General features: G+C 64.6%; 1 protein-coding gene across 2 annotated transcripts in view; it reads right to left on the reverse strand.

Annotated features, from left to right (window-relative positions):
* The window catches only part of RASGRF1 (Ras protein specific guanine nucleotide releasing factor 1), a gene marked incomplete at its 5' end in the record, with an annotated part of 44,452 nt that overhangs the window by 13,700 nt on the left and 4,861 nt on the right, over positions 1 to 25,891 (reverse strand). For both annotated transcript variants that reach the window (XM_082489020.1, XM_082489019.1), the window contains 14 exons: positions 727 to 1,097; positions 1,485 to 1,733; positions 2,485 to 2,567; positions 3,735 to 3,871; positions 4,803 to 4,866; positions 5,736 to 5,896; positions 6,401 to 6,519; positions 7,672 to 7,781; positions 8,295 to 8,488; positions 8,959 to 9,038; positions 11,759 to 12,012; positions 12,738 to 12,830; positions 16,207 to 16,354; positions 17,247 to 17,353. In XM_082489020.1, coding sequence (XP_082345146.1) covers positions 727 to 1,097; positions 1,485 to 1,733; positions 2,485 to 2,567; positions 3,735 to 3,871; positions 4,803 to 4,866; positions 5,736 to 5,896; positions 6,401 to 6,519; positions 7,672 to 7,781; positions 8,295 to 8,488; positions 8,959 to 9,038; positions 11,759 to 12,012; positions 12,738 to 12,830; positions 16,207 to 16,354; positions 17,247 to 17,353 — 2,170 coding nt within the window. The remainder of the gene's footprint in view (positions 1 to 726; positions 1,098 to 1,484; positions 1,734 to 2,484; positions 2,568 to 3,734; positions 3,872 to 4,802; positions 4,867 to 5,735; positions 5,897 to 6,400; positions 6,520 to 7,671; positions 7,782 to 8,294; positions 8,489 to 8,958; positions 9,039 to 11,758; positions 12,013 to 12,737; positions 12,831 to 16,206; positions 16,355 to 17,246; positions 17,354 to 25,891) is intronic.

Below are 25,891 nucleotides of genomic sequence, written 5' to 3' on the forward strand. Positions count from 1 at the left end.
TCTTCCCGTTTTCCATACAGACAGGGAAACTCCGCGAGCGGTGCCGGAGTCGTGCGCGAAGCCCATCCTGCACCGGGGTGCAGCCCTGAGGCAGCCGCCCCGCAGCCGGCGGTCCCAGTTCGGGGCACCGAGCGCGATCCTGGTGCAGACGGGGCAGCGCGGGCGCGGGGCTGGTCCCTGCCCTGCTAAAGTCAGAGGGTCCCCGGGGACTCCACTGCCGAACCTCTCCCTGCGGCTATGGCGGGGGGAGCCTCGTCCTCTGCTGCTGCGCTGTGCTCAAAGCCGTGCCCGGGGAGGTCGGCACAGGGCGCAGAGGGACGCTCAAGGGGGACACGACCTGTGGCCTCCGTGGTGCCTTAATCACCCTTCTTCGGCTCTCTTCCCCCAAACCCCCATTGCTGAGCCATACCGCATGAGTCACTGCATCACCGGGAGCATCTCCACCACCGCCACCACCACCGCTGCCACTGGTGTCCCCAGCACATGGGGGGCTGCTGCGTGCATGCTCATGGGGTGGGGGCTCCCCGTGGTCCCCCCTCCTCACCAGTACACAGCCAGGTCACCTGCCCCAGCCTGGGGCTGGGCTGCCGCAAAGCCCCCAGGCACGGTGTGCCCAATCCCACAAACACATCCCTGTACCCCCTGCAGACACCCACCAGAACTGCCCCCCACCCCCCGCCGCTGCCTCGCTGGAGCCCACCCGTCTGCAAACCCGCGGCGACTCACTTTGCTTGCTGGACTGCGACTCCTCTTGCTTTTCTGAGGCCGCTTCTCCTTCATCGGGGATTTTATTGGGATAGTTACTGGACACGTAGAGTTTGTTTATGTCCAGGGTGGTCTTGCTGAAGGGAGCCATGGAGGAGTACATGCTTGCATAGCCGTTGGAGGAGCAGCTCAGGGCAGCCAGGTCCAGCGCCTTCCCTCCCGTGATGATGGGGATGTTGAGGGAGAGCTTCCTCCGCCGGCTGGGGGACGAGGACTTGGTGATGGAGAGGGGGGGAGGCGAGGAGAACTTGCGGTTGGCTCTGGGGGACTTGGGGGGCTCTCCGTACAGCAGCTTGTTGTTCTGGCTGTTGGCGAAGAGGAGCTCCAGGGACCTTGGCAGGGAAACGGGGAAAGGCTGAACTCGCACCTCCTCTGCCCGAGAGGTCGTGGAGATCCCCACCGGCGGTGCCAGCAGCGCCGGGTCTCCAGAGCACGCCAGCGCCAGCCCCTGCCGCCCCGCGCCCACCGCTCGGCCCTCCCAGCAGCGGGGACACCCGCAGGGCGCCGGCGTATCTGCTTCCCCCATTTGCGGGCGGCACAGCTCATGGGGAGCGGGTGATCAGCCCCGGGGTGGCACCGGGGCCAGGCGGGCCTGGAGAGCGCAGGGCTGACTCGGGACAGAAGAGGGGACGCAGGAGCGATGCCGCAGCCCCCCCGTAGGCCCCGCCAGTCCCTCAGGGGCGGGACAGTCACCGCAGCGGCGCTGCGCGCAGCCTCACCGTGCGGGGATGGCACTGATCGGCTTCTTGTAGATCGTGATGAGCTTGTCGAGGACGACCAGGGCGGTGGTGAAGACGCGGTAGGAATGCAGGAACGTGTTCAGAAAGTCAATGCTCAGGAACCGCAGGTCCGTCAGCCTCTCCAGGAGCCGCTCCACGCTTGCATAGCGGATCTGCAGGACCTTGCAGGAATTCATCGTTTTACTGAACCTAATGTCAACATCATCACAATACAAGCTGGCATCAGACCTGCAGAGAAACAAGATATCTGTGGTTCCAGCCTGGAACGAAACCAAGAGCTGCTTCACGTCAGCAGCTTCCCCCTGAGGTGCGCGGGGACCACGGAAAGCGGAACAGGTCCTCGGCAGCGAAGGAGCCTCCTTCTGCAGGGTGTCCCTGCGCAAAACGCAGGCGGGAACGCTCCCAGGGGAAATCCGCACCCCAGAACGGGTGGAAACATTGCACAGCGCTCAACAGGCAGAGGTTTGTGCAAAAAACGTGGAACAGCGGTCCCTGAGGGACACCCGTGAGCCGAGACCCTTCCCCGGGCGTGACAGCAGCCCCGCAGCAGCGCGGGCGGTCGATGTGGTGGGGGCGCCTCTCGCGCTGTCCCGTCCCACCCGCTGTGCCCGTCCCCCTCGTGCCACGCGTGTCCCTCCTCGGGCAGGGGCGGCCCCTGCACCCCAGCACCCAGCGCGCACAGAGCCCACAGCCCCCCGCGCCCCTCTGCCCCGGGGGGTTTCACACACCCCTTTACTGTTATTTTTCCTCTGAGCTCTCCCCTTTGACCCTCCCACCTCCCCAAGCATACAATCCCCTCTCCCAGCTAATTAGTGCTCCTAATCACTACGCTGGGAAGAGCACGCCCGAGTGCCCGAGCGCACGGGACAGCCACCGGGCCGCTGGTGCTTTCGGCCGGGTTCGGCTGCGGTGGGAGCTGTGCCGTGGGGCCGGGCAGAGCCCGGCGTTCCCCGCAGTGCCCGGCTGCAGCAGCACTCACTTGATCATCTGGGGGACGGTGACCTTGGAGTTCTCCTCGAAGGCGTTCATCATGAGGCCGTTGCAGCGGATGTTGTCCACGCACTGGAAGAGACGGGGCGGGAGGTGGGAGAGGCGGCGGCGGCGAGGGCGGCCCCGGTGCCCTCCTGCCTTGGACACGCCGTAGGAGAGGCTTTGCCTCGGCCAGGCGAGACGCAGCCCTTGGTAGCTGCATCTACCGCGCGCAACGGGGACCACGGCCGGCAGCACGCGGCTGGGGAGGGCAAGAGCTTCTGCCCGAAAACAGGAGCTTCACGGCCACGGACCTGCAGCCCCGTTCTGGGGGAGGCATTGCCCAGAGCTGCTCCCCGGCTCTCCCGCTACAGCCCCGGCCGGCGCTCAGGGTGTGCTGGCGGGCACGAAGGCAGCGCGCGAGTCGCCAGAACCCCCTCTCATCCTGTACCACCACCGTCAGACTCCCCTCCCAGCCGGCGCTGCCGGATGCTCTTGGAGGGAGACGCAGTGAGCAGCAGAGCAGCAGCGGTCCCTTCGCCGCCGGCTCACCCGGGAGGGCTTTGCTGGGCTGGAGACCCCGCGCGGGCAGGGCCGGCCCCGGGCCGGGTGCCGCTGGCCGACTGCGGCCAGCAGCCACCACCTCTGGCAAGGGGGCGCCGGCAAGGGCACGGCACAACAGAGGTGGCCAGGAGGCAAACCCTGTTTAACCCATAACTTTTCCTCTTCCTCCCACCCGGGGAAAAAAGATCTTCAGAGTCATTTGCATAAGGCAAACGAAGAGCGGGTGTAAATTGCTACCACGTGGCTGAGTCAGGGGAGAAATGCAAACCGCACACCTCTGTGTGCAGGCAGAGCGCGGAGGGGACAGACCCTGCTGCGCGCTTTCCTACTCCACCTCTTCCTCCTCGAGCTACCAGACACCAGAGAGCTTTGGGCGACGGCCGGGCGCTGGGGGCACCCCCGCTCCAAGACACCCTCCGCATGGAACCGCTCGCCCCGGGGGCGCGGGGCTTGGTGGTCCCCCCGTGCGGTTCACACCAGCCCCACGCGGAGAGACCTCAGCCCGCGGCAGGTCCTGAGCACCCCGACGGTGCTGGGTGCGGACCGAGCCGGGCACTGCGCCCACAGCAGCAAACGTCGAGTGCTGGTTCTGGGTGCTGCAGCCGGCATGGGGGCAGCCCAGCAGGAATCCCGTGGGGGCTGCTCGTCCCCGGGGACCCGTGCCCCCCCATCTCCTCCCTGCCAGGGCCAGCCTACCTGGCTGATGTCGCTGGTCCACGCAGCCTTCTCCTGCCTGGACGAGGCCACCAGGATAACCGTGAAAGACGGGGAATCTTTTGGCTCCACCACGATTTTGAAGTCGAGATGGTCGATGTCTTGCCCCGACGCTTTTGCTTTGGAATAGAAAATACACACACAGTGAGTGTGAAAAGATTTCCCCACCCCTTCTCCCCCGGCACAGGTTTTGCCGAGGTTTTAAGGAGCTCGTTGCATTTTGCATCTGCAGTGGGGACGGCAGAGGCCTGCTGGGCACGGGCTCTGTGTTTGCGAAGCAAAGCCCGCGCACCGGGAGGGCAGCACGCTGCGACCCTGGTGCCAGGTGCCGGGGGGGACCCCGGGTCCCCAGCGCGGGCTGGAGAACCCCTGCTGAGGTCAAGAGAAAGGAGCCTGTGGTTTTTCACAAGTCCGCAGCTAAGCAGGCACAGCTGAGGACATCCAGCGTCTGTTCTTTTTCCAGTTGCTGGCACCGAGCCGTGACGCTCGCTGCCCGCCTCAGGAAGGGCAGATTTGCATAACCGTGCATCTGTTTGGTTCACAGTAAATAATTTACTTAATTAAATCCAGCCAGTAGATCACGACTTTCTTGAATCTATCTCGCATCTGAATTTGCCCCGGCTCTGCTGCAGGTGGCTTTACGCCGCACGGACGGGCGGCAGGAAGGTCAGGAGGACGCCCCGTCCGTGAGAGGGGACGCCAGTGGTGCTGACGGCACTGCCATCAGTCCCCAGCCACGGCACACGGCAGCTGCCTCCAGCCGGGGAGGGCATCGCCGAGGGTTTGGCGTTAGGCGCAGCCTCCAGCGGGACTCGCACCTCCTCGCACCCCGCGGGTGGGCTCTGCCCTCCCTGCCACGGCGTGACCACGCCATGAGCCCGAAACCACCCGTGGCACGCAGCGGGGGACGGTCTGCCGCGCTGGGGGCACTGGCGACCTCAGCAAAGAGGGTCCGGGGGCAGCCCTGAATTTGCTTTTTGAGATGTCCCAGACTGCTCAGCAGCCGGCGCGGCCCTGGGCACGGCCCCGGCACGGGGACGGGGCACCTACCGTCCTCGTCGGTGCTCTCCTGCTCCTCCACCAGCGTGCAGTCGATGAGGGAGATCACGCCGTTCTGTAGGGGTGGGAGTCGGGTCTCAGGGGCAGGATTCCCCCCCCGGGGTGGCCGGGGGCTGTCCTGGCCCCCTGCACCGCACCGCAGCCCGCCGCCCCGGGGACAGGGACGGGGATGGGGACGGGGCGATGCAGCCGAGGGTTTCGGCACAACCGCACGCAGCCTGCGGCCAGCACAGCCTCTGCTTTCTCTGGGAAAAAAGCGGTTCCTGACTGCTGGGATATCACAGTTTTCCTTGTATAACCCACCGACTAATTTGTTTATAAATTATTTAATACCAGCTTTAAATTAAATTTTCCAAAAGTCTGTTGTTGCAATTATCAACTCTTTGCCATGGACTGTAATTTTTCAAACTGATAATTTAATGCCAGTAACGAGCAATTTCTGTAAGATTCTTGCTCAATTAACTGCAAAACTTCCACCAACAAAAGCGTGAGTCTCGGGAGCGGACTGGAGAAGACAGTGAGCGTTATGTACAAACCGAGGCTATAATTTCAGTTTCTCGCTGAATAGATTGTCAAGGTTTCTGCTGCAAATCAGGATAACTCCTTTTATTGAGAACCCGCAGTTTCTCGTCTTTGCCCGTGACTCAGAGCTCTGCACATCACTGACAAGGCGCCCGGACCACGCGAAATAAACCCCATCGCCCGCCCGCTCCCAGTCGGGCCCCCCAGGAGGCCACAGCCAGGGGAGGGCAAGGACGTCCCTGGACCCCTGGTGCCACCAGGGCAGCCCAGCCAGCCGGGGCCGTGGCCGCACCGGCCTCAGTGCCCTCCGCACGCGCGAGCCCAAGCCCCGGCACCGCGGGAAGCAGCCCCAGCTCCAAGGCCAGCAGCCGCCGGACGCGCCGAGCCCCCCGCGCTCCGCACCTTGGTGAGATGCAGTTTGCCGCCGGAGCCCCTGGTGCAGATGATCAAGTGCTTGGAGAAGAGGAAGCACTGCCGCTCGCCCTCCTTCTTCAGCGAGAGGGAGCCCAGCCGCCCCCGCGTGATCTTCCCTTTCTCCGACATCGGCACTTGGATGAGGGACCCTACGGAGGGGAGAGGCCCGTCCCTGGCGTCGCCGTCGGGGCCGGCCCTGCAGGGCACGGTGCGCGGGGGCAGGGCATCGCTGGGGATGGGACACTGCAGGGACACCCCGGGCGGCACGGCAGGGCTGCGACCGGCCGTGCGGGTTACCGGGGCCCCGGCGAGCAGGCGGGCACCGGCCACGGCCCCCAGCCCACCCGGGCACCCACAGCGCTCCTCCGGGACCAAACGTGCCCGGGAGGTCGGGATGCGTCCCGCTGCTTCTCCGGCAGCAGGAAATCAATAACAGCTAAAGGCACATTCTGCTCCGTGATGCAATAAAAGGCAGTGCCGAGACCGTCTGAAAGCCAGGCGCTTGGGAGCAGAGAAAATTCACAAATGGGTTAGATTTTTAAATGTCACAGCTCAGCAGCCCGCGCTGCGGAGGGATGCGGGGACGGGGGGACGGGGGCTGCAGGGCTTTGCGTAACGCGCGGAGGGGAGGGACGTCGACGCAAACACGGTACCTTGTCTTACGAAAGTCTGGCTGGTGTCCAGCAGAATTTCACACCCTTCAATAATCATCCTCTCTATCGCCAGATTTTTTCTAATATTTTCGGTCTCGCTCACTTCATCATGCATTATCCTGAAGGAGGGAGAAAACTGGAGCTCAGATGAGATCTGCACTTTTCCCAGCAGATCCCAGAGGGGCTGCACGAGGTAAGACCAAAACTGAAGGAATATCAAGAGAATTACAGCAGTCGTCTGCAGCTACACAGACCCGGGAGCCCAGGAGGTAACATACACCCCAGCCTGGACTGCACCTCCAGATTTCTAAATATTGAAATACGTGTGCTTCTTGCTCGGAAATCACACTATTCAGGTTTAGGGCAGAAAGATCCCCCCCGTCACCAGCCCCCTCTGACGTCCCTGCTCCTTGAGGAGCAGGAAAACGGATGAAAACTCTTTTTATGGATCTCCTCCCGACCGAGGAGCGCCGGTGGGTTTGGTGCCGTTGCAAGACGGTGGCACAGGACCCACAGAACGCTTCGCTCTGTGGCCTGCGGAGGGAGAGGATGAGACACGGGGAATCGCGGCTGATTCCCGGGTGCTCGTTGCGGAGACCTGGGAGGCACTTGGCCCCTTCCCACGGGGCAGCCCCACCAGCACCGGCAGCGCAGGGGAGGACAGAGACAGACCTGCAGAGCCCTCCAAAACTCCTATTTCATCATGAAGGAGCCCTGGGAAACGCAGACCCTGTCCCGAAGCAGCCGGGCTCCCGTCCCACCCGCCCCAGGGACGGATCGGCACAGGGGGGGCAGGAGACGGCACCGGAACGTCTCAGCCTTTGAAACGCAGAGGATGAGGGCAACGGGAGGGCAGGTCCTGGCTAAAACAGCGTGGGGCACTTTCGGCGCAGGGCTCTGCAAGGTTTCATCCTTGTCGGGGATGGCCAACGGGCTCCAGGCGAACCGAGGACCGACCGAGCTTCTCCGGCGTCCCATCCCGGTGGGACAGCACAGCCCCTCCGCCACCATCTCCACCGGCTTCACGCTGCGGGTGCTGTACAAACACCCCAGCCAGCCCGGTCCCATCAGCGCTGCGCCCCCTCCAAACCCTGTGGGTCGGGGTCTGCCTGCCCCAGCCCCTCTCCCCGCCTGCCAGAAGGGCGGCACGGCCACCAGCAGCCTGGCCAGGAGCCCCTCCACCAGCCCGAACCGTCCCGATGCGAGAGCTGCCCCCGGCCCCGCAGCCCCGGCCGCTGGGACGGAGAGGGGTGGGCAGCGATGGGTCTGACCTGGAGAGCTCTTCCAGCTTGGACTTGGCGTAATCCAGGCTGTTCCTTTCCACGTGCTCATGGGGGGTGTGGGCCAGCAGCTCGTGCAGCGTCAGGATGTACCGGGGGATCTGCGGCACAACAGAGCAGAGCGGGGCATGAGCCGCGGCGCAGCGCAGGGGGCGGGCGGGATGGAGGGGGTACAGAGCGCTGCGGGTGCCCACCCTGCGCTGCTCCCGGCGCCGCCATGGCCGGGGACACCACGGCTGGGGACACCGTGCCTCAGACCCCCTGATCTGGGAAGTTACGAAACCTTCAGAGCTCTTCGTGCTAAAACTTAACGAAGTGGAGGAAGAGCACGGGGGTTCCCCAAGACTCCGCTGTGCCCCAGCCGTGTCCCAGCAGCACGGGGTAACCGGGAAGCCAGCAGCTCCACCCGGAGAGTCCTCCCGCAGCACCAGCGAGCCCAGCAACAGCCTAAGCAGGTCCCAGGAGCAGCGTGGGACCTGCTGGGTCCAGCCCCAGCCCATCTTCGCCCATCACCCGACGCCTCCTGCGGCGCTGGGGTTTGCACCGCCCAGCCCGTCCCTCGCTGCCGACACCGCGGTGGCGTCTCAAGGGCCGATCCCGGCGCCAGCGGTCACCTGGAACATAGGGTAGGTCAGGAAGGTCTCCAGGGTCCTCTCCTCGCAGTCGGGCTTGGCCTCGTAGTGCTTCAGCAGCTTGTCGAAGTCCCGGTTCTGCTTGCAGTGGGCCAGGATCTGCAGGCTGTACTGGTGGTTCCTCACGAACTCCTGGTAGATGTTGAGCATGGGCAGCAGGATGTCGAACAAGTCGGCTGCGAGCAGAGAGGCGGTGGGGAGGTGAGTGCGCTGCTCCGGCCCGCGCCGCGGGGTCCCGGCACAGCCCCCCCGGCTCCCGACGCTCCTCACCCCCGGGTCCCACTCGGGGCTTCCTGCTGCTCCTGCAAACCCCAGCTCTGCCCCGTCCGGGCTTTAAAGACACCCTGTGGTCCTAGTTGAGGGTCTCATCAGACACCGTGATGCTCCGCGGCATCAGCTCTCCTGTGCACGGTCCGGCCCCCCGCTTCCACCGCCCGGCAGAACCAGGGACGCGGGAATTGGGGTTCTCTGGGGTTTTCTGCTCTGGTCCCGCGACAGACATGAAGAAGCAACGAACGTGCCGTGCAATGCATTTCACTGCCGCCGCCGGCTGGCGAAACGCCTGTGGAGTTGCATGAGGAGGAAGAGGGCGGGCTGGGCTCCGCCAGCAGGAAGGAAACGCGGCCAGGAGGCGACAGGCACTCACCCAGCACCAGCGTCGGCCAGCTGGATATCCTCGCCTTCAGGCCTTGGTAAAAGATTTGGTGCAAAAACATGATCGTTTCGCTGAAAGAGAAGCCATAGGGGTGAAAAGACAGATGAAAAAGTGGCAAATAATGAGTAGTTGGCAAAATGGCCAGCCCAGAGGGTCAAGGTGGGGTGCGGAGAGGGTCACCGGAGGCGCGCAGGGAAGGGCGGATGAGGACACGGGAGGAACTGAGCAGCCCGGAGCTCCCCTCAGAAGTCAACCCCGAGGCGCGGGGGAGCCCAGACCCCGCTTTCCCGCAGGGGAATGAGCCACCCCCACTCCCAGCCCGGCCCCGCAGAGTGGCACTGCCAGGGGGGAAAAAGTGCCATCGTCCCCCCCGGCACCCAGCACCCCGGCCCCGTGCACCCCCCGTCCCCGTGGGCTGCAGGCTGGGAGATATTCGGGATTCCCCTCTGCTGTCAGCCCTGCCCCCCGTGGGAAACTGATGCGGGACAGAGGGATGGAGCGCACCCACAGCAAGTTTGGCGATGACACCAAGCTGTGTGGCTGGAGGGGAGGGATGCCACCCAGAGGGACCTGGACAGGCTGCAGAGGTGGGCCCGTGCCAACCTCCCGCAGTTCAACCAGGCCAAGTGCGGGGTCCTGCCTCTGGGTTGGGGCAATCCCAGCACAGCTCCAGGCTGGGCAGGGAACGGCTGGAGAGCCGCCCTGCGGAGAAGGCCCTGGGGGTGGTGGGGGGTGAGAAGCCCCCCAGGAGCCGGCACTGTGCGCTGGCAGCCCCGCGAGCCCCCGGCACCCCGGGCTGCTTCCCCCGCAGCGTGGCCAGCAGGGCCAGGGGGGGTTGTGCCCCTCTGCTGCGCTCTGCTCTGGGGAGACCCCCCCACAGTGCTGCCTCCAGCTCGGGGGGTCCCCACAGCAGAAGGACACAGAGCTGTCGGAGCGGGGCCAGAGGAGGCCCCGGAGCTGCTGGGAGGGCTGGAGCCCCTCTGCTGGGAGGACAGGCTGGGAGAGGTGGGGGGGTCAGCCTGGAGAAGAGAAGGCTGTGGGGAGACCTCAGAGCCCCTTCCACTGCCTAAAGGGGCTCCGGGAGAGCCGGGGAGGGACTCTGGATCAGGGAGGGGAGCCATGGGATGAGGGGGAATGGCTTCAGACTGGAAGAGGGCAGATTGAGATGAGATGTGAGGAAGAAATGCGTCCCCGTGCGGGCGGTGAGCCCCTGGCGCAGGGTGCCCCGAGGAGCTGTGGCTGCCCCATCCCTGGAGGGGTTCAAGGCCGGGTTGGACGGGGCTGGGAGCACCCTGGGCTGGGGGGAGGGGGCCCTGCCCGGGGCAGGGGGGGGCACTGGGTGGTCTTCAAGGTCCCTTCCAACCCAAACCATTCCATGATTCTATGATCCTATGTCTTCTGCTGGTACCCATCCCTCACCGACAGTGAGGCACGGGCTTTGTTTGATTCCCAGTAGTGGATAAATCGCCTCCGCATGCCTCTGCCCTGCCTGGACATGCCCCACGCTCCCCAGCCCTGCCTGACCGCTCCTGGCTGCCCACCGGGCCTGGCAGAGCCGGGATGGGCAAAACCTCTGCCGAGGAGGGTGCCATGGCGGGCAGAGCTGTGCCGAGCCGTAGGAGCGGGGCAGGCGATGCTCGGGGGGGCACAGCCCTGCGAGACACCCGTCTGCATCCCTGCCCCAACGCTGCCGCCAGCCAGGGCTGCCCTCCCTGCCCAGCCGCCGCAGGACGGGGCGCTGCGGGCTGGAGCTCCGCGCCGGCCCCGCGTCCTGCACTGCTCACTCGCCCACAGACCCCGCGGCGAGGGACTGCCTTCAGGCCACGGAGACGAGAGAAGGCAGCGGAGGGATGCTTGGGAGCGCTCGCTCTGCCTGCGCCGGCCCCAGCCAAGGCGCTGGCTTCACACAAGCCCAAATGTGAGTGGAAAACTCCGATTTGGGTTCTGCAGTTTGGGTCCATCTCAGCTTCCCGAGAGCGCTGGCAGCCCACGCAGCCCGGGGAGCTCGCAGCAGCAGCAGCAGCAGCAGCAGCAGCAGGAAGGGCTGCGGAGAGGGGCAGGAGCGAACGCCCGGAGCTGCGAGCGCTGGTCCCGGGGTGCTCCCCAGCCACAAGAACCGGGTGGCCACCACCTCCAGGGCCGGCTGGTAAGACTCACCGCGGGTGTCAGTACCATCCACGGGACGGAGGCATTGCAGCCGCTGTTAAGCCTGGCACGTAGCGCTGATACCCGTGGCGCCGCCGTGCCCTGGCTGGGGTCAGCGAGTGCCACCTCCCATCCCCGCCGGCACGGCCGCTCTCGGCACGCTTTGCAGCGGCTGTCAGCCCCCATCGCAGCCGCAGGAGAGGCTACGACTTTCCCCTCCACACCACCTCCCGTGAGAGCTGCACCCTCCCTGCTCTGCTCCTCCACCGCTACCTATGGGCTGCGATCAATGCCAAAGGACACCGTCCTCACCACCGCCGGAGCCGGGACCTCATAGAGATGGGTGCCCGGCAGCCCCGACCCGCTGCGGAAGCCCCGGAGCATCAGCCCCACGGCACCTCCTCAGGTCAGTGCCAAGCACGCAGCGGGCTGCTCGTGCGGGCGTCCCGTGGGGACGCTGAGCTGCCCCCCACGGCTCTGGGGACCAGGCTGCAGGCTCCCGGGGAGCCCCCGGCACCGCGCGCCCCGACACCCGTTCCCGGGGGAGGGAGAGGGCTGTGGAAGCCAAGGCCTGCCCGGAGGCCGCCAGCTCCGTCGGGGAGCCGCAGAGCCCTCCCCTCAGCGGGGCAGCCCGGACGGCACCCACCTGTTGAGGAATATGCTGCTGACGTCGTCGTGCGTGATGGGGGGCTTCTTGGAGCTGGCCGCCATCCGCAGCGGCCGCAGGAAGTTGTTGACGAGGATGTGGAGCTGCTGGACGTACTCGGCCTCGGCCTCCAGCATGCTGAAGACGACCTGGTTCCTCTTGCGCATGCTGTCGGCGTGGGGGGACCTGATGTAGTCCTGGATGATCGTCTTCCACTTCCTCCGGCACAGCCAACCCCGCAGGAAGCTCTGCACCTGCCGAGGGAGCAGCGGCGGCGTGAGGGCGCGGGCTGACGCGCCGGGCAGGCACCCCGTGCTCCGCACCCTGCGGGCGCCGCCGCTCTGCGGTGAGGTTTCCCTGGCCACGTGCGGAGCTGTGCACGACGGTGCCGCTGACTGGCGCTGCTCCGAACCCTCCCGGCTGGGAAACCAACATAACTCATTTAAATGCACTTTCTTACTGCCGACAATGTCCTCTTTTCCCTTTTACAGGGATGCGCGGAAGACTCCCAGGAGAAGCAAGGATCCTGTCTTCACTCCCGACCTCCCCCGGCACAGCCACGCCAGCGGGCACATCCCTGCCAGCAGGACGGGGGGGCACGGAGGTCCCCAGCCTGCCGGGTGCTCAGCCCTACCCAGCACCCCACAATCGCCCGGCGAACTGGGGCACCACAGCTCCCCTGGAGCCAGCACCCGTCGGGGCACCCAAACACACACACAGATGTACTAAGGCACCTGGAAAAGCTCCCAAACGTTCCTCATGTAGAGGAGCATCCACAGCACATCCCGGTCTGTGCCCAGAGCTCCGACCGTGCGTGCGGCTGCTCCCCGTTGCCCCAAGCCCGCAGGTTTCAACCCCGTGTCCCCTGCATGGGGCAGTGGGCGCCCAGGGCCGGCGGAGGCTTTGCCGGGGGCCGGGCGAGGGCAGGACCCTCTGCCGCTGCCCCCCGCGCCGCTCACCCGCCACCACCACCACTCACCTTCTTGATTTTCTTGATGTCGCTGTCGTCGTCGCTGGGCGCGCTGGTCTGGCCGGCCTGGATGCGCTCGTGGTCCTTGAGCAGGGAGGCGATCTGCGGGCACAGGGGGGGTCAGCGGCCACCCCGGCACGTCCCGGGAGCCGAGGACAAACCCAGCTCCCGCGCAGCGCCGGGGAAGGGCACGCGCCTCCCGCCTCACTGCGGGCACAGGGACACTGTGCTGATTCTGTCTTAACGGGAGAGGGGTAGGTGAAGCAGACGAATAGATGCCGGAGAGCCGTCAGGGCGCTGCCAACCCCCCCACGTCCCCAGCACCCACCGAACACACCGCCGAGACCTGGAAATGCTGCCGGGCCCCCCCTGCAAACCGCAGCCCTCTCTCCTACAAAAGCCTTCCCGGGCGAGTCGTTAAAAAACGAGTTGGAGAGAAAATGCCAGAAAAATCTCAAGTCGTTCGCACCCTACAACTTGCAGACAGGGACAACCTCTCATCCCGTCACAGCTTTCCAACGCAAATCCGATCGAATCTCGTTAGCTTCGAGCATTTGAATTCCTCCTGTTTCTCGCCTGTACTTTTCCCCACTCCTCTGCTCGTGGCCGTGTCCTGCCCCCGCGGCCGCAGCCGTTCCGACAGCTACAGCAAAGGGCAGGAAAGCACAAAATGCACCGTTCGGGAAATTGGGAAAAATATGATGTGCATTTTGACTCTGAGAAAATAAGAAAAATAAGAAAACAACTTTCAAAGAGTACTTTCCAAAAAGTTTCGGAGAGAAAGGAGTTGAGGTCTTGTCCAGCTGGAGACTGCTCCCCAGCGCCGCGGGGAGCTGAGAGCAGCAGTAACTGCAACACCCGCCGAGCGCGCGCTGATTTTTTGGTGTCTGGACTGTTGGGAAGGAAAGCAAAGTACAGGACGAGAGGAGACGGCCGCTGGGGGAGGAGGACAGGGGCAGAAGCTGCTTCTGTTGCACGGTCGCAGCTCGGGAAGAGGAGATGACTTTCACAAAACCCGAACTGCAACAAAGAGCTGCAGGCTTTCACACCATGAGAAGCTAAAAAACGCTGTGGGTCAGTGCTGTCACCGGAGCTCAACAGCCGCCTCTCGGCGTCGAGCTCTCCCAGAGAGACCCGACCCTCCCAGCGCCCAACGTGGAGACATCTCCCCAAAACCTCTCAACCTCTCACCACCGGGAGGGAGTGCGCAGGGCCGGTGCCTGGCGCAGGGCTGGGGACGAGCCCGGTCCAGCCGGCCTCGCTCGTGCCACTGGTGGGAGCCGGCGGTGGCTCCGAGGGGCTCCGGTGGAGGCAGCGGGGCTGCCCCGGCCCCCCGGCCCCTGCTCTCCCAGCACAGCCGCCCCCAGCGCCGCCGGCCTCGGCAGGAGCAGCAACGCGCCAGAGGACGCGGCTGCAGGCTCACAGGCACCGGTTCAGCTCCTGCACAGCTCGATCGGCTTCACCCCATTTTATTCCACGGGGTCAGATCTTAGAAGAGACTTTAGAGATGTTTTTTCCTCTCCTTGTGCCTTCCTGTGAAGCGTCACGCCACCAGGCATGCCCTGCATCCCCTCTGCATTGAAACGTTTGAGAGCACCGAAGCCACTCCCCGCGCCGGCACCAGCCGCATCGCAGCCGGGACCCACGGAGCGGCCGGGACCCACGGAGCGGGTCTGCCGATGCCGTGGTTCTATTTTAGTTCCTTTTTTTAAAATTGAGTGAGCACCATTTGCACATTAAAGTAGAAGCTGATTATTTGATCTCTTGATCTCTGCCTCAAAGCATGCGGAAGAGCAAAAAAACAAAACCCAACGCAAGGTAAAACCAGAAGCACCTGGGCACGGGGGACGGGGGGGCTGCAGCGCCCCCCCACTAATTTCAGGGTTCACAGCACACCTCCCACCTCCCCCGACTGAAAGCTCATGGGGATGCTCATCGCCCCGCCACTGCCGCTCGCCTCACCTGCGCCCTGCGCCGGCCGTGCTCCCGTGGGAGCGGAGCTCGCCCCGACGCGGAGGCTGGACCGGACCCGGGCAGCTCCCGGCCAGCACCGCACCGGAGCCCGGGAGAAGGCCCCGCACCGAGCAGGTGCCGCGGGCTGCAGCCGGGGTGGTTTTGGGGCTGATCCTGTTCTGTTGGACAGCACAAATTCAGCAGTGCCGAAACCACTCCCAGGAAAGGCGTGGGGGTCCCCAGTCCCCCAAGGCCAAAGGCAGCCTTCAGCCCACCCCACCTCACCATCAGGGATTGCTATTAACCTGCGCTTTTTCACTCCAAAATTCAAAATTTAAGGAAAAGACCTCTGTAAGGACGTGCCAAACCACTTCTGCCCTCGCCGCCTCTCCAGTTGCCTCCATTCATGGCAATTGGGAGATTTTGCTTGATTCGGGGTCGACGTCTCGGCCCAGCAGGCAGCAGGACCCGCTCCGGGCTGCCTCCACCACGCAGCCGCTGCCCGACCCTCGCTGCCAGAGACGAGGAGGGGGCCGGGGGCAGCACTGGCTCCGGGGCGCCCCGCTCCCTCCGGCACTGCCGGCACCAACACCCACCAGCAGCCGAAACGCCGGCGGCGAGAGGGTACCCGTGGCCGGCTGCAGCGCTGCGACGCGGGGTCAGGCAGCACGGGGCAGACCCCCACCGACCGGTGGGCATCAGCCTCCCGGGTGCCTTAGAGACACGATCTTCCCTCGGCACCGCCTGCTGAGTCATTTTTGCATTTTGTTGCTTTATCTGCCGTAACCCGCGTTGCGTCGCGTCACCCTTCCTACAACCCAACGCCGCAAAGTACTGGGCAGCAAACGGCTGCGGGAGCTTCTGGGAGAAGCTCCAGGCAACAGGTCTGATGGGCTGCGCTCACTGTAAGACGCTCCCCCCTTAGCCAAGCATCTGTTTCGTTTGCAGCGCCGTGCACATTAACTCCCCGGAGCGCTCGGGCTGTGCAGCCTGCTCCCGGCACGGGTTCCCTCCCGAGGCCACAGACGCCTCTTTGCTTTTCCAGTGACTCCTCTGGCTTTGCACCACCCGGCGGACGTCACCACCAGGCACGCAGCGGGGCTCTAATCAAGGTGTCTAGGGTGAAAATAAGGAAGGCAAATCATAAGATAAGGAGTCTCCATCCCTCCCCCGACACCTGCCCCCGAACCCACGGGACCGGCTCGCCAGCCCCTTCCCCCGCGCTCGCTGCCGGAGCCAACCCGTCCCTGCCACGGCCGCGTCCCAGGGACGGGGACCACAGCGAGCGCCGCACACAGACCCGCTGCACGGCTCCCGCAAGAAAAACCTCCAACAAAGGCGCCGCCCTCGCCCCTCTCTGCAGGAGAAGGGGTCAGCCCCATGTCGTTAAGACGAGCACAAATACACCGGCTGTGACGTCGGTGCCCCGGTCCCGCCAGCGCGGTGACGCCGCCCGCCCGCCCGCAGCCCGCGGGTCGCCCCGGGGAGCGGCAGCGCATCGGCGGGGTGACGCCGGGCTCTTCACCTCGGCCTTCAGGCGCTCGATCTCGATCTCCCCGTCCTCGATCTGCTGGCGGAGTTGCTTGGCAACCGTCTTCTCCGTCTCCACGATCTGCAGGAGATGGAGGTACTTCTGCATCAGCGCCTCGTGCTCCGTCGCCAGGTTCCTGTAGCTGCAGGCAGACACGGCCGTGAGCACCTCTCCTCCCCCCGGACCTGCCGCCGTGGCCCCCCCGGGACGTGCCATCAAAATGAGGTGTCTGCCCGCTGCGGTTTGATGGGGGGGTTCTCCCACCCGGCCGCCTACGCACTGCCCTGTCCCCTCCGGCTCGGGGCACCCGCCCGGTGAATGAACCCGGAGACGGCTCTCGCAGTTTGGGATGCTGCTCCTCAGAACCGAGCGATTTGGAGAGGACTCGGGTTCCCCGCCGGGGTGCAAACAGAAAAGGCACCGCGAATTTTAAGGAAATGGTAGGAGACAAAAAAAACCCCAAACACCTGTGGCCGAACCTCTCTCACCGACCGCATCTCAAAAGTTTAACGAGGAGGACGCGCGTGGCACAAGCTCTTACGAACATCTGCTCTCATTAAGGTGCCGCAGCAGATGATATTTCTCTGCTCTCCTGCACGCAACTCACCCGCCCGCCCCCCCCCCGCTGCCAGCCCGGCACCCTCCTTCGCCGCACGCGCGGCTGCACCACGCTGGTGAGCGACTGGGCTGTGCTACCACTCCCACGGGAAGCGGGAGCTTGGGAAAACCTCCTTCTGACCGTTTTTGCTATTCCAGATGACACCCTTCCCGACGAACTTTGAACCCGACGGTGAATCGGGCGTCCCTCCGGCACCAGGCTGGGAGAGGCAGCGCCAGCCTGCCGGGGCGGCCGCCCCGCGCGGGACGGGGACGGGACGGGGACAGGGATGGGCAGGCAGGGGGGCAGCGGGGGCACATTTGAATGCAGCCTCCCGCTCTGCGCAGGAGCCCCCAGCACGGGGCTGGGGACCGAAGGTGCTCGGCTTTGCCTCCCACAGCCCCGTCCCCGGGTCCGCGCTGGCGGAGGGCGATACCTGGCGTGAGCTATGGCTGCCACCCACTCGTCGCAGTCCTTGGCATCCTCGGTCCTCAGCTCCAGGGTCTTCTGGTTCTCGTGGTTGAAGTTAACGGTAAAGTAATGCTGCGGGAGCAAACACAGGGGGAGGTCACCGCTTGCTCACACAAGGCCGTTAGGAAAGCGCTTTATGATCCTCCACACGTCACTTCATTTTTTTAAAAAAAAAACCCCAAACGTTTTGGAACACCAGGAGCACGGCCGAGACGCGCTGCCCTCAGCGCTCCGGGAAAAGCCGCTCCATGCCGGCGAGGCAGCCCAGCCGTGCCGCGGGCCAGGACCGGGCTGGGAAACGCTCCGAGGGGAAATCCCGCTGGGCAAACTCCGGGCTTCGGATCAACCCAAACCCACCGAGGACCGTGAGGCTGCAGGTCTGAGCCCGCGGCAACCCCCCTGGGGACGGCCCTCGCCCGGGGGAAGGGGCCGATGAGCAAGGGCAGTTAGCCGGCCCCCGCCCCAGGCTGCCTGCATCCCTGCCTGCGTGGGCAGCGAGCACCCTCGGGCGCCAAAACGAAGCCCCGCGGCCGCCGGGGGCTTGACGTCGGGCAGAGCCCCGGTGCCACGGGCTCGCACCACTCGAGCCGGGAGGCTCTAACGGGCAACGGCGTAACAGGACTGAGCGCGGACTATATTTAGCCTCCCTTGACATTTACAGTATTTGTGCTAATTGTGCGCGGTGGCAGCCCGCGCCGGCTGGGGTTTGTGCTGCTCCTGCGCTTTCCCGCAGTCTCCTAGGAAACAGGTACCACGCTGCAACGCCGGATGCTGCCCGGAATAACTGGGCTAAAACAAAACCCACTAGAAAAAGCTCACCCTGACATTATCTGCCCCTCTGTCAGGCTTAACGAGGGATCTGAATTAACAGGTATCTCGGCAAAAAAAAAGAAAACTAAACCCAAACCCGACCGGCAGCAGCTGCGTGCTCCCTGGCACGTGCCCCCGCTGCCCAGGACGGGTGGCAGCGGCGGGCTGTGAGCACCGACCCCGGCGTGCCGCGGAAACACAGAGGCGGCACCGCAGCGCAGGCAGGCGCGGGCGTGGGAACCTGCCCCGGCGCGGCGCTGCAGGCAGGGACGGGCAGCGGGGAGCTGCGCCGGGGCAAGGCTGGCGCTCGCCCAGGGCAGCCGGGCGGGCCACCACCATCGCCATCCCTCTGTCGAACACCGGGGTACTGCCCACCCCCAAACAGGGCCGTATCTCGCACCCCGACCCCCGCCAGGTCCCCCCGTCCCCTCCCACCCCCGGCATCTTTACTCTCATCCCCTTCCCACCCCGAATCAGGCCCAGGGTTGTTGAGAAGGACCTCCAGATGGATGCAGGAGACTCTCAGCGAAAGCAGGACGTCGGGGAGCCGAAGTGCAGTCGGTGGCTGTTGCCGGGTGATGTCGGTGCAGGCAACACAGACGGACAGACGGACGGACGCCCAGCTCCCCCACCCAGCACCATGCCCACCCAGGGCTCGTGTCTCGCTGGGCGACAGCCCGAGAAACACCCTCTGAGCATCCCCAGCCCGTCGGGGTCCTGCCGGGGAGGAGAAGGGGGGGCCCGGGGACGCGGGGGCCGTGCCAGAGCCCTCCCCCAGAAACAGCTCTTTCACCTTTGGGGGGCAACTGGTCGTTCCCGCGACCCTGTGAAGATGTGTCTCCTTTACCTCTGCCCAGGATCCTTTAGGTGCGACACCTTTTTATTGCTGATCCTGCCGACAAGTTTTCTCCTTATGGAGCCTCCTCCGTGGCAAAACACGCCATCGGCCGTCTCCCACCCCTTCCCTGTCCCGGTCGTGGGACACATCTGGAGCTGCAGCAGCTCCGCAGACCTTCGCTTTTCATCCCACCATCTTCTCCCTCCCACCCCCAAAAGCTTTTATTGGCAACGAGACATCTCTGACAGAAAATTCGCCAGAAATTTTTTGGTCTCTGAAACGGTGCGGGTAGTCACGCCTCCCTGCTTCCCGCTCTCCTCGCCTACAGCCCTTCCCGCGCCACCGGCATTGAAAAGAACTGCTCAGATTGGCAGCTCTGGAAGTCCTCCCCCTGAAACGCCAACTCAGCAATACCACCGGCCGTGCCAGGGCACTGCCAGGCACCGCTCCCAGCCCCGCTGTCCCGGCCGCAGGGACACCAGGGGCGGGAAAGCCCCTTCTCAGCCCCGGTGCCCCCGCGAGCTCCGGTGCCGCGGGGACAAACCGCCCCAGTGCCGCGGCAAACACAGTCACCGCCCCGCGCTCTGCCGCCGCCGCCAGCCGGAGCTCGGCCGAGTCTCCACGGCACCAGAAACACGGGGAGATGCCCCGGTGGCTCCCCCAAACCGGCCCCTGCACGGCGGGAGGGGACGGGACGGCGAGCCCTGGGCTGCCCTTGGGGCGCTGCGGGTCCCTGGGGGGAAGCGGGGGACGACGCGGCACCGCGGGCGAGCGCACCCGCTCAGAGCCCTGCGCCCACAAGCAGGACCAGTGCTGAGGGCGCCCTGATGTCACCCAGGGCCCTGCGGCAAAGCAGCACCTCGCACAGCTTCGGGACTCGTCTCGTCGGATTTTAAAACAAGGGGCGGGAGAGCCCGGGGCACGGAGCAGGCGGGGACCCGGGCCGGGCACCCACCCTGCTTCTCCCCCTGCTTCGCCCACCGGGTCCATCGAGGCGCCTCCGGACACACCAGCACCAACGCGATTCGTCCGAGGGCTTCTGGCTCAGCTAATTTAAACCCAGAAGCTCCTGAAGGTTTTGCAAACGGCGGTTTCAACGCTGTCGGCAGCGGAGCCGGTGGGGACGAAAGCTTCCCGCCGCGGCCGGGGGCAGCTCCGGCAGCCGCTACGGGGCTGCGGGCAGGACGGTTCGGTCGGGGCCGCTGCTCCCCGGGCGATTAAATGCCGGTGCCCGCGAGCGCACGCGGCGCAGCTCCCGTGTCACTCCGACTTATCCCCATACAACACCCAGGAAACGCAGTGCGCTCGCAAGGAGGAAGTTATTTTATATTTGAATAATAAAACTCCCACCACCTTTTATCTCTGCCTAAATTATGATCCTTCTCTGTTATCACAGTGACACATCAAACTCGGCAGCCCGGGAGCGTTTCCAGCGGCACTCGCTGGGGGGGGGGTGAGGCGCAGCGGCGATGCAGCCCCGGCCGGGCAGTGGGACAGACCCACGGACAGGACCAGCTGCTCCCCAGCACCGGGCAGAGAGCAGAGCAGCAGGATCAGCCCTCGCCTCCAGCATCACCCCAGTTTCCCCAGGGCAGTTAGTGCTGCTGGGCCACCCCTGCCCCGTGCAGAGCACGAATCACAGAATCACAGCACGGTTTGGGTTGGGAGGGACCTTGAAGACCACCCAGTGCCACCCCTGCCCGGGCAGGGCCCCCTCCCCCCAGCCCAGGCTGCTCCCGGCCCCGTCCAACCCGGCCTTGAACCCCTCCAGGGATGGGGCAGCCACAGCTCCTCGGGGCACCCTGCGCCGGGGGCTCACCGCCCTCAGAGTAAAGAATTTATTCATAATATCTCATCCAAATCTGCCCTCTTCCAGTCTGAAGCCATTCCCCCTCCTCCTATCACTCCGTGCCCTTGGAAAAAGTCCCTCCCCGGCTCTGCTGGAGCCCCTTCTCACACTTATCTTTGCTCTGTTGAAGACCCCGTTAACCCACAGCCGTGGGGGCAGTGACACCCCTTACCCAAACCACCTCTCGCCCCGCTTCCTGGCAAACCAAGCAGATGCAATTCCCCAAGTCCCTCATCACGGGGCGTTTTCCAGCCTTCCCCATTCCCGCGGTGCCTCCTGAGCGCCCGCTGCGGGACGCGCAGCCCCCCGGTGCCACGGGATGTTGCCCCCCAGACCCCGGGGCTGGGGGGCGGTTGACTTTGGGGAACCCCAGTCGGACGCAGCAGTTCTGCCTGAAGGAGTGCCACGGTGGCATTTCAGGTCACAAAGTGACATGTTAACCCCCCCCGGGCCAGCCCCAGCCCCAGCCCCAGCCCCAGCCCCAGCCCCGCCACCGTCACCCGGCTCTTGCCGGGCTCTGCCCGCTGCGGGGAAGGGCGGGCGCTGCACTCCACGGGAGGCAGTTACCAAAGCCGCTGATGTGCAGAGACCCCCCGAGCGATGAGACGCAGCCTGTGGTGCCAGAGACCCCCAGGACCTCTCCCCTCTCCCGCCGTGAGGGCTCTCCGGGCTGCTCCAGCTGCTCCCTGGGGGAAGACACGGCGCACCCCCGGCAGCCAGGGGAGAACGTCAGCTCCCGCCGGGAGTTCGGCAAAGCGCCGTACCGGGATGCCAAGTGCTGTCGGGAGAGGTATTGGGCCCCCGCGGCTGAAGAGGCGCAGGCAGGAGAGGGTCCGGCAATGGCGGCAGGGGCAGGGGCTGCTCCTGCAGGGACCCCCCAGCACCTGCCCCCAGCCCAGGAGACCGTTTCCAGTGGCCGCCCCTGGGGTGCCCCAGCCGGCACGCGCCCGGGGCTCTGCTCAGCCCGCAGGGACCCGGCCCGGCACCCGCCACAGCCCCGGTCCCCCTGAGCCCACTCCCCCGACTCCGCTCCCTCGGCCACTTCTGTTGCACAAAAAAAAAAACGTCCCCGGCCCCAGCTTGGCTATTTTTACTGAGAGGAGAGTACAATAGCAAAACGCTGCTCGGGAGCTATTTCTGCTTCCAGAACCTCCACAAACGACTTTGCATTAATGAAGGAGACTACCCGAGTGATTAATGTGCAGGGACTATCTCCCCAGAAATGTCCTCCCACGTGTCTGATGTCCCTGGGCCGGCACCGTCAGCGCAGCGGCGGCTCTGCCCTCCCGCCATGCCCGCTGCTGGAGAAGCAAAACCCCCTGCGTGGGCACCCCCGGACGCGGGTCCCTGCCGCCCTGGGACACGGCTCCCTGTGCACCGCGGGACGCGGGTCCCCATGCCCCCAAGATGGGGGTCCCTGCACAGCCCAAGATGTGCTTTGCCCGCTCCCACCCGCCGTGGCCGCGATGCTCAGGCTCCTCCATCCTCCACATCCTCGATAAAAGCCAAAGGGATGACTACAGAGAGCGTGTTTGCCGTTGCGCATGGGGGGTTCCCACTCTGGGGTCCTGCTGGGACACAGATCCCCGCGTCCCACGGCCACGACAAGCTGCCACGTGGTGTTTCTGCAGGGACGCGGTGTTTCTCCAGAGAGCTCTCACGGGGCTCCACATCCGCCGGGAGAGCTGGGCTCCCCGCTGGGCTCACGGCACTCCACGCCACGGCTGCACCAGCACCCCCCCCCTCGCCCCCGCTGCGCGCTGCCCAGGCGTCCTGTGCCCACTCCCCGCAGCAGAGCCGCACGCACCGGGGCTTCGGCTTCCCCGTGCCCGGCTGTCCCATGGCATCCCACCCTGCCCACGCCGAGCCCGCCGCTGCCCGGCCGCCAGCTCAGGGCCAGAGGGAGCGACGGCGCGGGGCCGCGGGACCCTGGGGCAGGCACCAGCACCGGCACCGCAGCACCAGCGACAAAACGGCCAATTTTCCAGTTTGTCGGAGTGAAGCCAGAGAAGGGCAAAGCAGAGCCAGGCCTGCCCTGAGCAGAGCCACGGCTGCCGGTCCGGCTAAGCGCCCGAAGGGTCTCCCTTTGCTTCTTGCCTTCTATTGAGTAAACAATAAATAAACTCAAACAAGCTTTAAAATGACGCGTTATTTCCAAAATAGAAAATCACCGTACTCCAAAATTTTTTAAAATTTGGAGCGGGGCATTTTCCAGCCGGAACAACTCCCCAGAGCGCTCCGGGTGCCGTGACCCACGCGGCCGGGCGCTTCTCCTGCAGACCCACACGGGCCACGGACAGCGCGCAGCTCCGCTGATGGGGACGGCGTGAGAGCGGGGGGACGGAGACAGGGACACCCCCAGCAACGCCGCCCGCGCCGAAGCGGTGACCGTCACCCTTTCCTGCACGAAGCGGTTTACGTTGTGCCGTCGCAGGGGCCCCTCCGCCCCACGGCGGATGCCCCCCGCCGTCCCTCTGCAGCGGGGACGCTGCCCGCCGCGCCGGGGACCCGCCTGCCCTCCACCCCCCGCGGCAGATAGGTATGCGGCCGCCTGCTCACGACGCTGACGGTTATTGCAGCTGACATAAAGGGCAAGGGAGGAGAATTTTCCGGCTCTGGATGGATGAGTCTAAAAATCCACAGGCAGCAATGGCAGCTTTTAACTCCCCTGACCTACATAGCGTGTGCTCGGGGAAGAGAGGACCCGGGACGCCGAGCAGGAGGCGGGTGGTCAGGCAGCTCATTTGCTCGCTGGCAGTAAGAGAAAAAAAAAAAAAAAAAAAAAAAAAATCCCCGAGGCTGCAATTTCTCTCCTCCGCTTCAGGCGGGACCGTAAGGATGCTGGCGCACGGGCACCCAGAGCTGAGCATCAGCCGCTTTGGGTGGGCTTCGCCCACGAGGAGAGCAAACAGCCCGCAGGGGACCCTCCGCCGCGGGAGGCTTCACCCCGTGCGAATCCCACCCTCCGCCTTGGGCAGAAACATTGGTGGTAATAAAAAAAAAAAAAAATAATAAAAAAAAAAATCTCCTTTTTCCCTCTCTCTGGCACATGACGCAGCGGTGCCTGCGTGGCGCGTGCTCCGCCAGCGGCCCCCCTGCTCCCCCCTCGGGAGTACAGCCCTGGCAGCCCCCTCACAGCCACCAGCGAAGGAACAGCGTTACACCGGGGTGTCCCGGCCGGGGCGCATCAGGCACTCACGCCTCGGCCCGATTTTACATCTGAGTATCGCCGTCGCTACAATGACTCTGCACCTTCGCAAGAAATCCGCAAATTGTGCGTGTGCAGCTGAGAAAACGCGTCTGAGGCGGCTGAGCGGGAGGGATCGGGCCAGGGGAGGTTCCCTGCCCCTCTCCCCCTCTTCTTCAACAGATCTCCTCAATCTGAGGGATGGGAACGTGCGAGTAAAGGGGAAGGACTGGCATCAGGTTTAAAACACAAAAATCAGCAGTATAATCACCAAATTTATGAGTAGTTCGGGCCCAGGTCCACAAATTGTGATTTATGTTTAAAAAAAATCAGATCGCACATTTAGGTTTCCGTGCTGCTGGCATGAAGGCCGAGTTACCGCCGTGTTCAGCTCCTTGCGGAAAGCCTGGCCCAAAGCACAGGAGTCCGGGAAAAGTCTAGGAAGGTTTTAATTAGAAGTTTATAACAACCCAAGAGGCCAACGCAGGAGGCCAGCTCTCAGGGCAGGGGCCCCAGTGAGCAAAGCAGGGCGAATTCAGCTGCTGGGAAGAGCCAAACAGCTTAAGCCAAGAGATCTTGTAACCAGGAGTGGTCCATACATTTAAAAAAAAAAAAAACAAAAAAAACCCAAACCACATCTTGAAAAATGTCCTTTTAACTTTTAAACACCATTTCCTTTTTCAGATTTTTTGTTTTGCAGCTGAAAACGCTCTTTTTGCTTTATCAGAAACTAATCTCTACCAACTCTCGGTCTTTGGCAACCAAAAATCTCCCAACAGCGATTTTACTACTTCAGCTCAGACTTTGGATGCGTAAACCCACTTTTCCTCAACCCTTCAACGACCGGCAGCTTCTGGGACAGGATCCCCACTGCCCGGCGGGGGCGGCTGCTCCAGCACGCGGCGGGGCGCCCCGGGAGCTCCAGTACCCGAGAGAGCGATGCTAAACCTCGCTCCGGACCTGGAAAACCTCGGGAAGGCGTGCAACGCCTGCGCCGGGGCTGGGGACAGGCGGGCACTTACTGCTGAGCGGGCGATGCCCCGACGTACCCGTACGCCGTCCCCATCCTCGGGGCCGTGGGGGGATGTGCGCGGGGACGCGCAGAAGGCAGTGGTCAGTTACGGTGGGTCTCGGCTTTTTGGAAAACCCTTTGTAAAGGTTAAAAAACCCCCACAGCCCTGACCCCCACCGGTGGATGAGCACCTTTAACATACACGCCTGGCACGGATCACGGGTCCCGCGAACAGCGGTGTGCCCGGCACGGCTGCAGCCGGCACGTGGCGACGGCGACGACCACCACCTGCGCCGCGGCTGCCGCCGGCAACCTGCCCGGCATCCCCACCCGCTCACGTCGTGTGCCGCGGCGGGGAACAACCCAGCCCACGGCTTTAGCTCCTCTGTTCACAGAGTCTCTGTAAGAAGGCCGTGCTGTCCTGAAACTGCCTCGTTTGGATTTGTATGACAAATTTGGGGGAACAGTTTCTCATCCCGTGACAACGCCAGTTCCGGCAGAGGCAAGGTGTCCTGCGCTCCCACTCCGCTGTAATCGCTTCATCGCCACCAGTCACACGGATCACACTACGTTATCCTGTCCTTTGAATAGGCATCATGTGAATAATCAGAAAGACGGCAATGAGGCAGCAGCACGCTCAGGCAGACACCCCGAAGAAAAACAGACATTTCTAGAAGACGAGAAGCGCGTTACCCTCCCGTGCAAAGCGTGCCTTGCACAGACCGGGCTGCGGCCGGGCGCACGGCTATGGCGGGGTTCCGTGCGGCACGGGGCTCGCTCGCTGCCTCCAGGCAGCCCCGTCCCACCAACCGGCTGAGTTTGCTTCGCTGCCTTCGTGCCGGGCTCCGGCGGGCGGGCGGGCGGCCACCGCGCTCCCTGCGCGGGAGCATCCTCACCCCACCGCCCCGCAGCGC

Source organism: Vanellus vanellus, assembly GCF_965231255.1.
Source record: "Vanellus vanellus genome assembly, chromosome: 11".
Classification (NCBI taxonomy): domain Eukaryota; kingdom Metazoa; phylum Chordata; class Aves; order Charadriiformes; family Charadriidae; genus Vanellus; species Vanellus vanellus.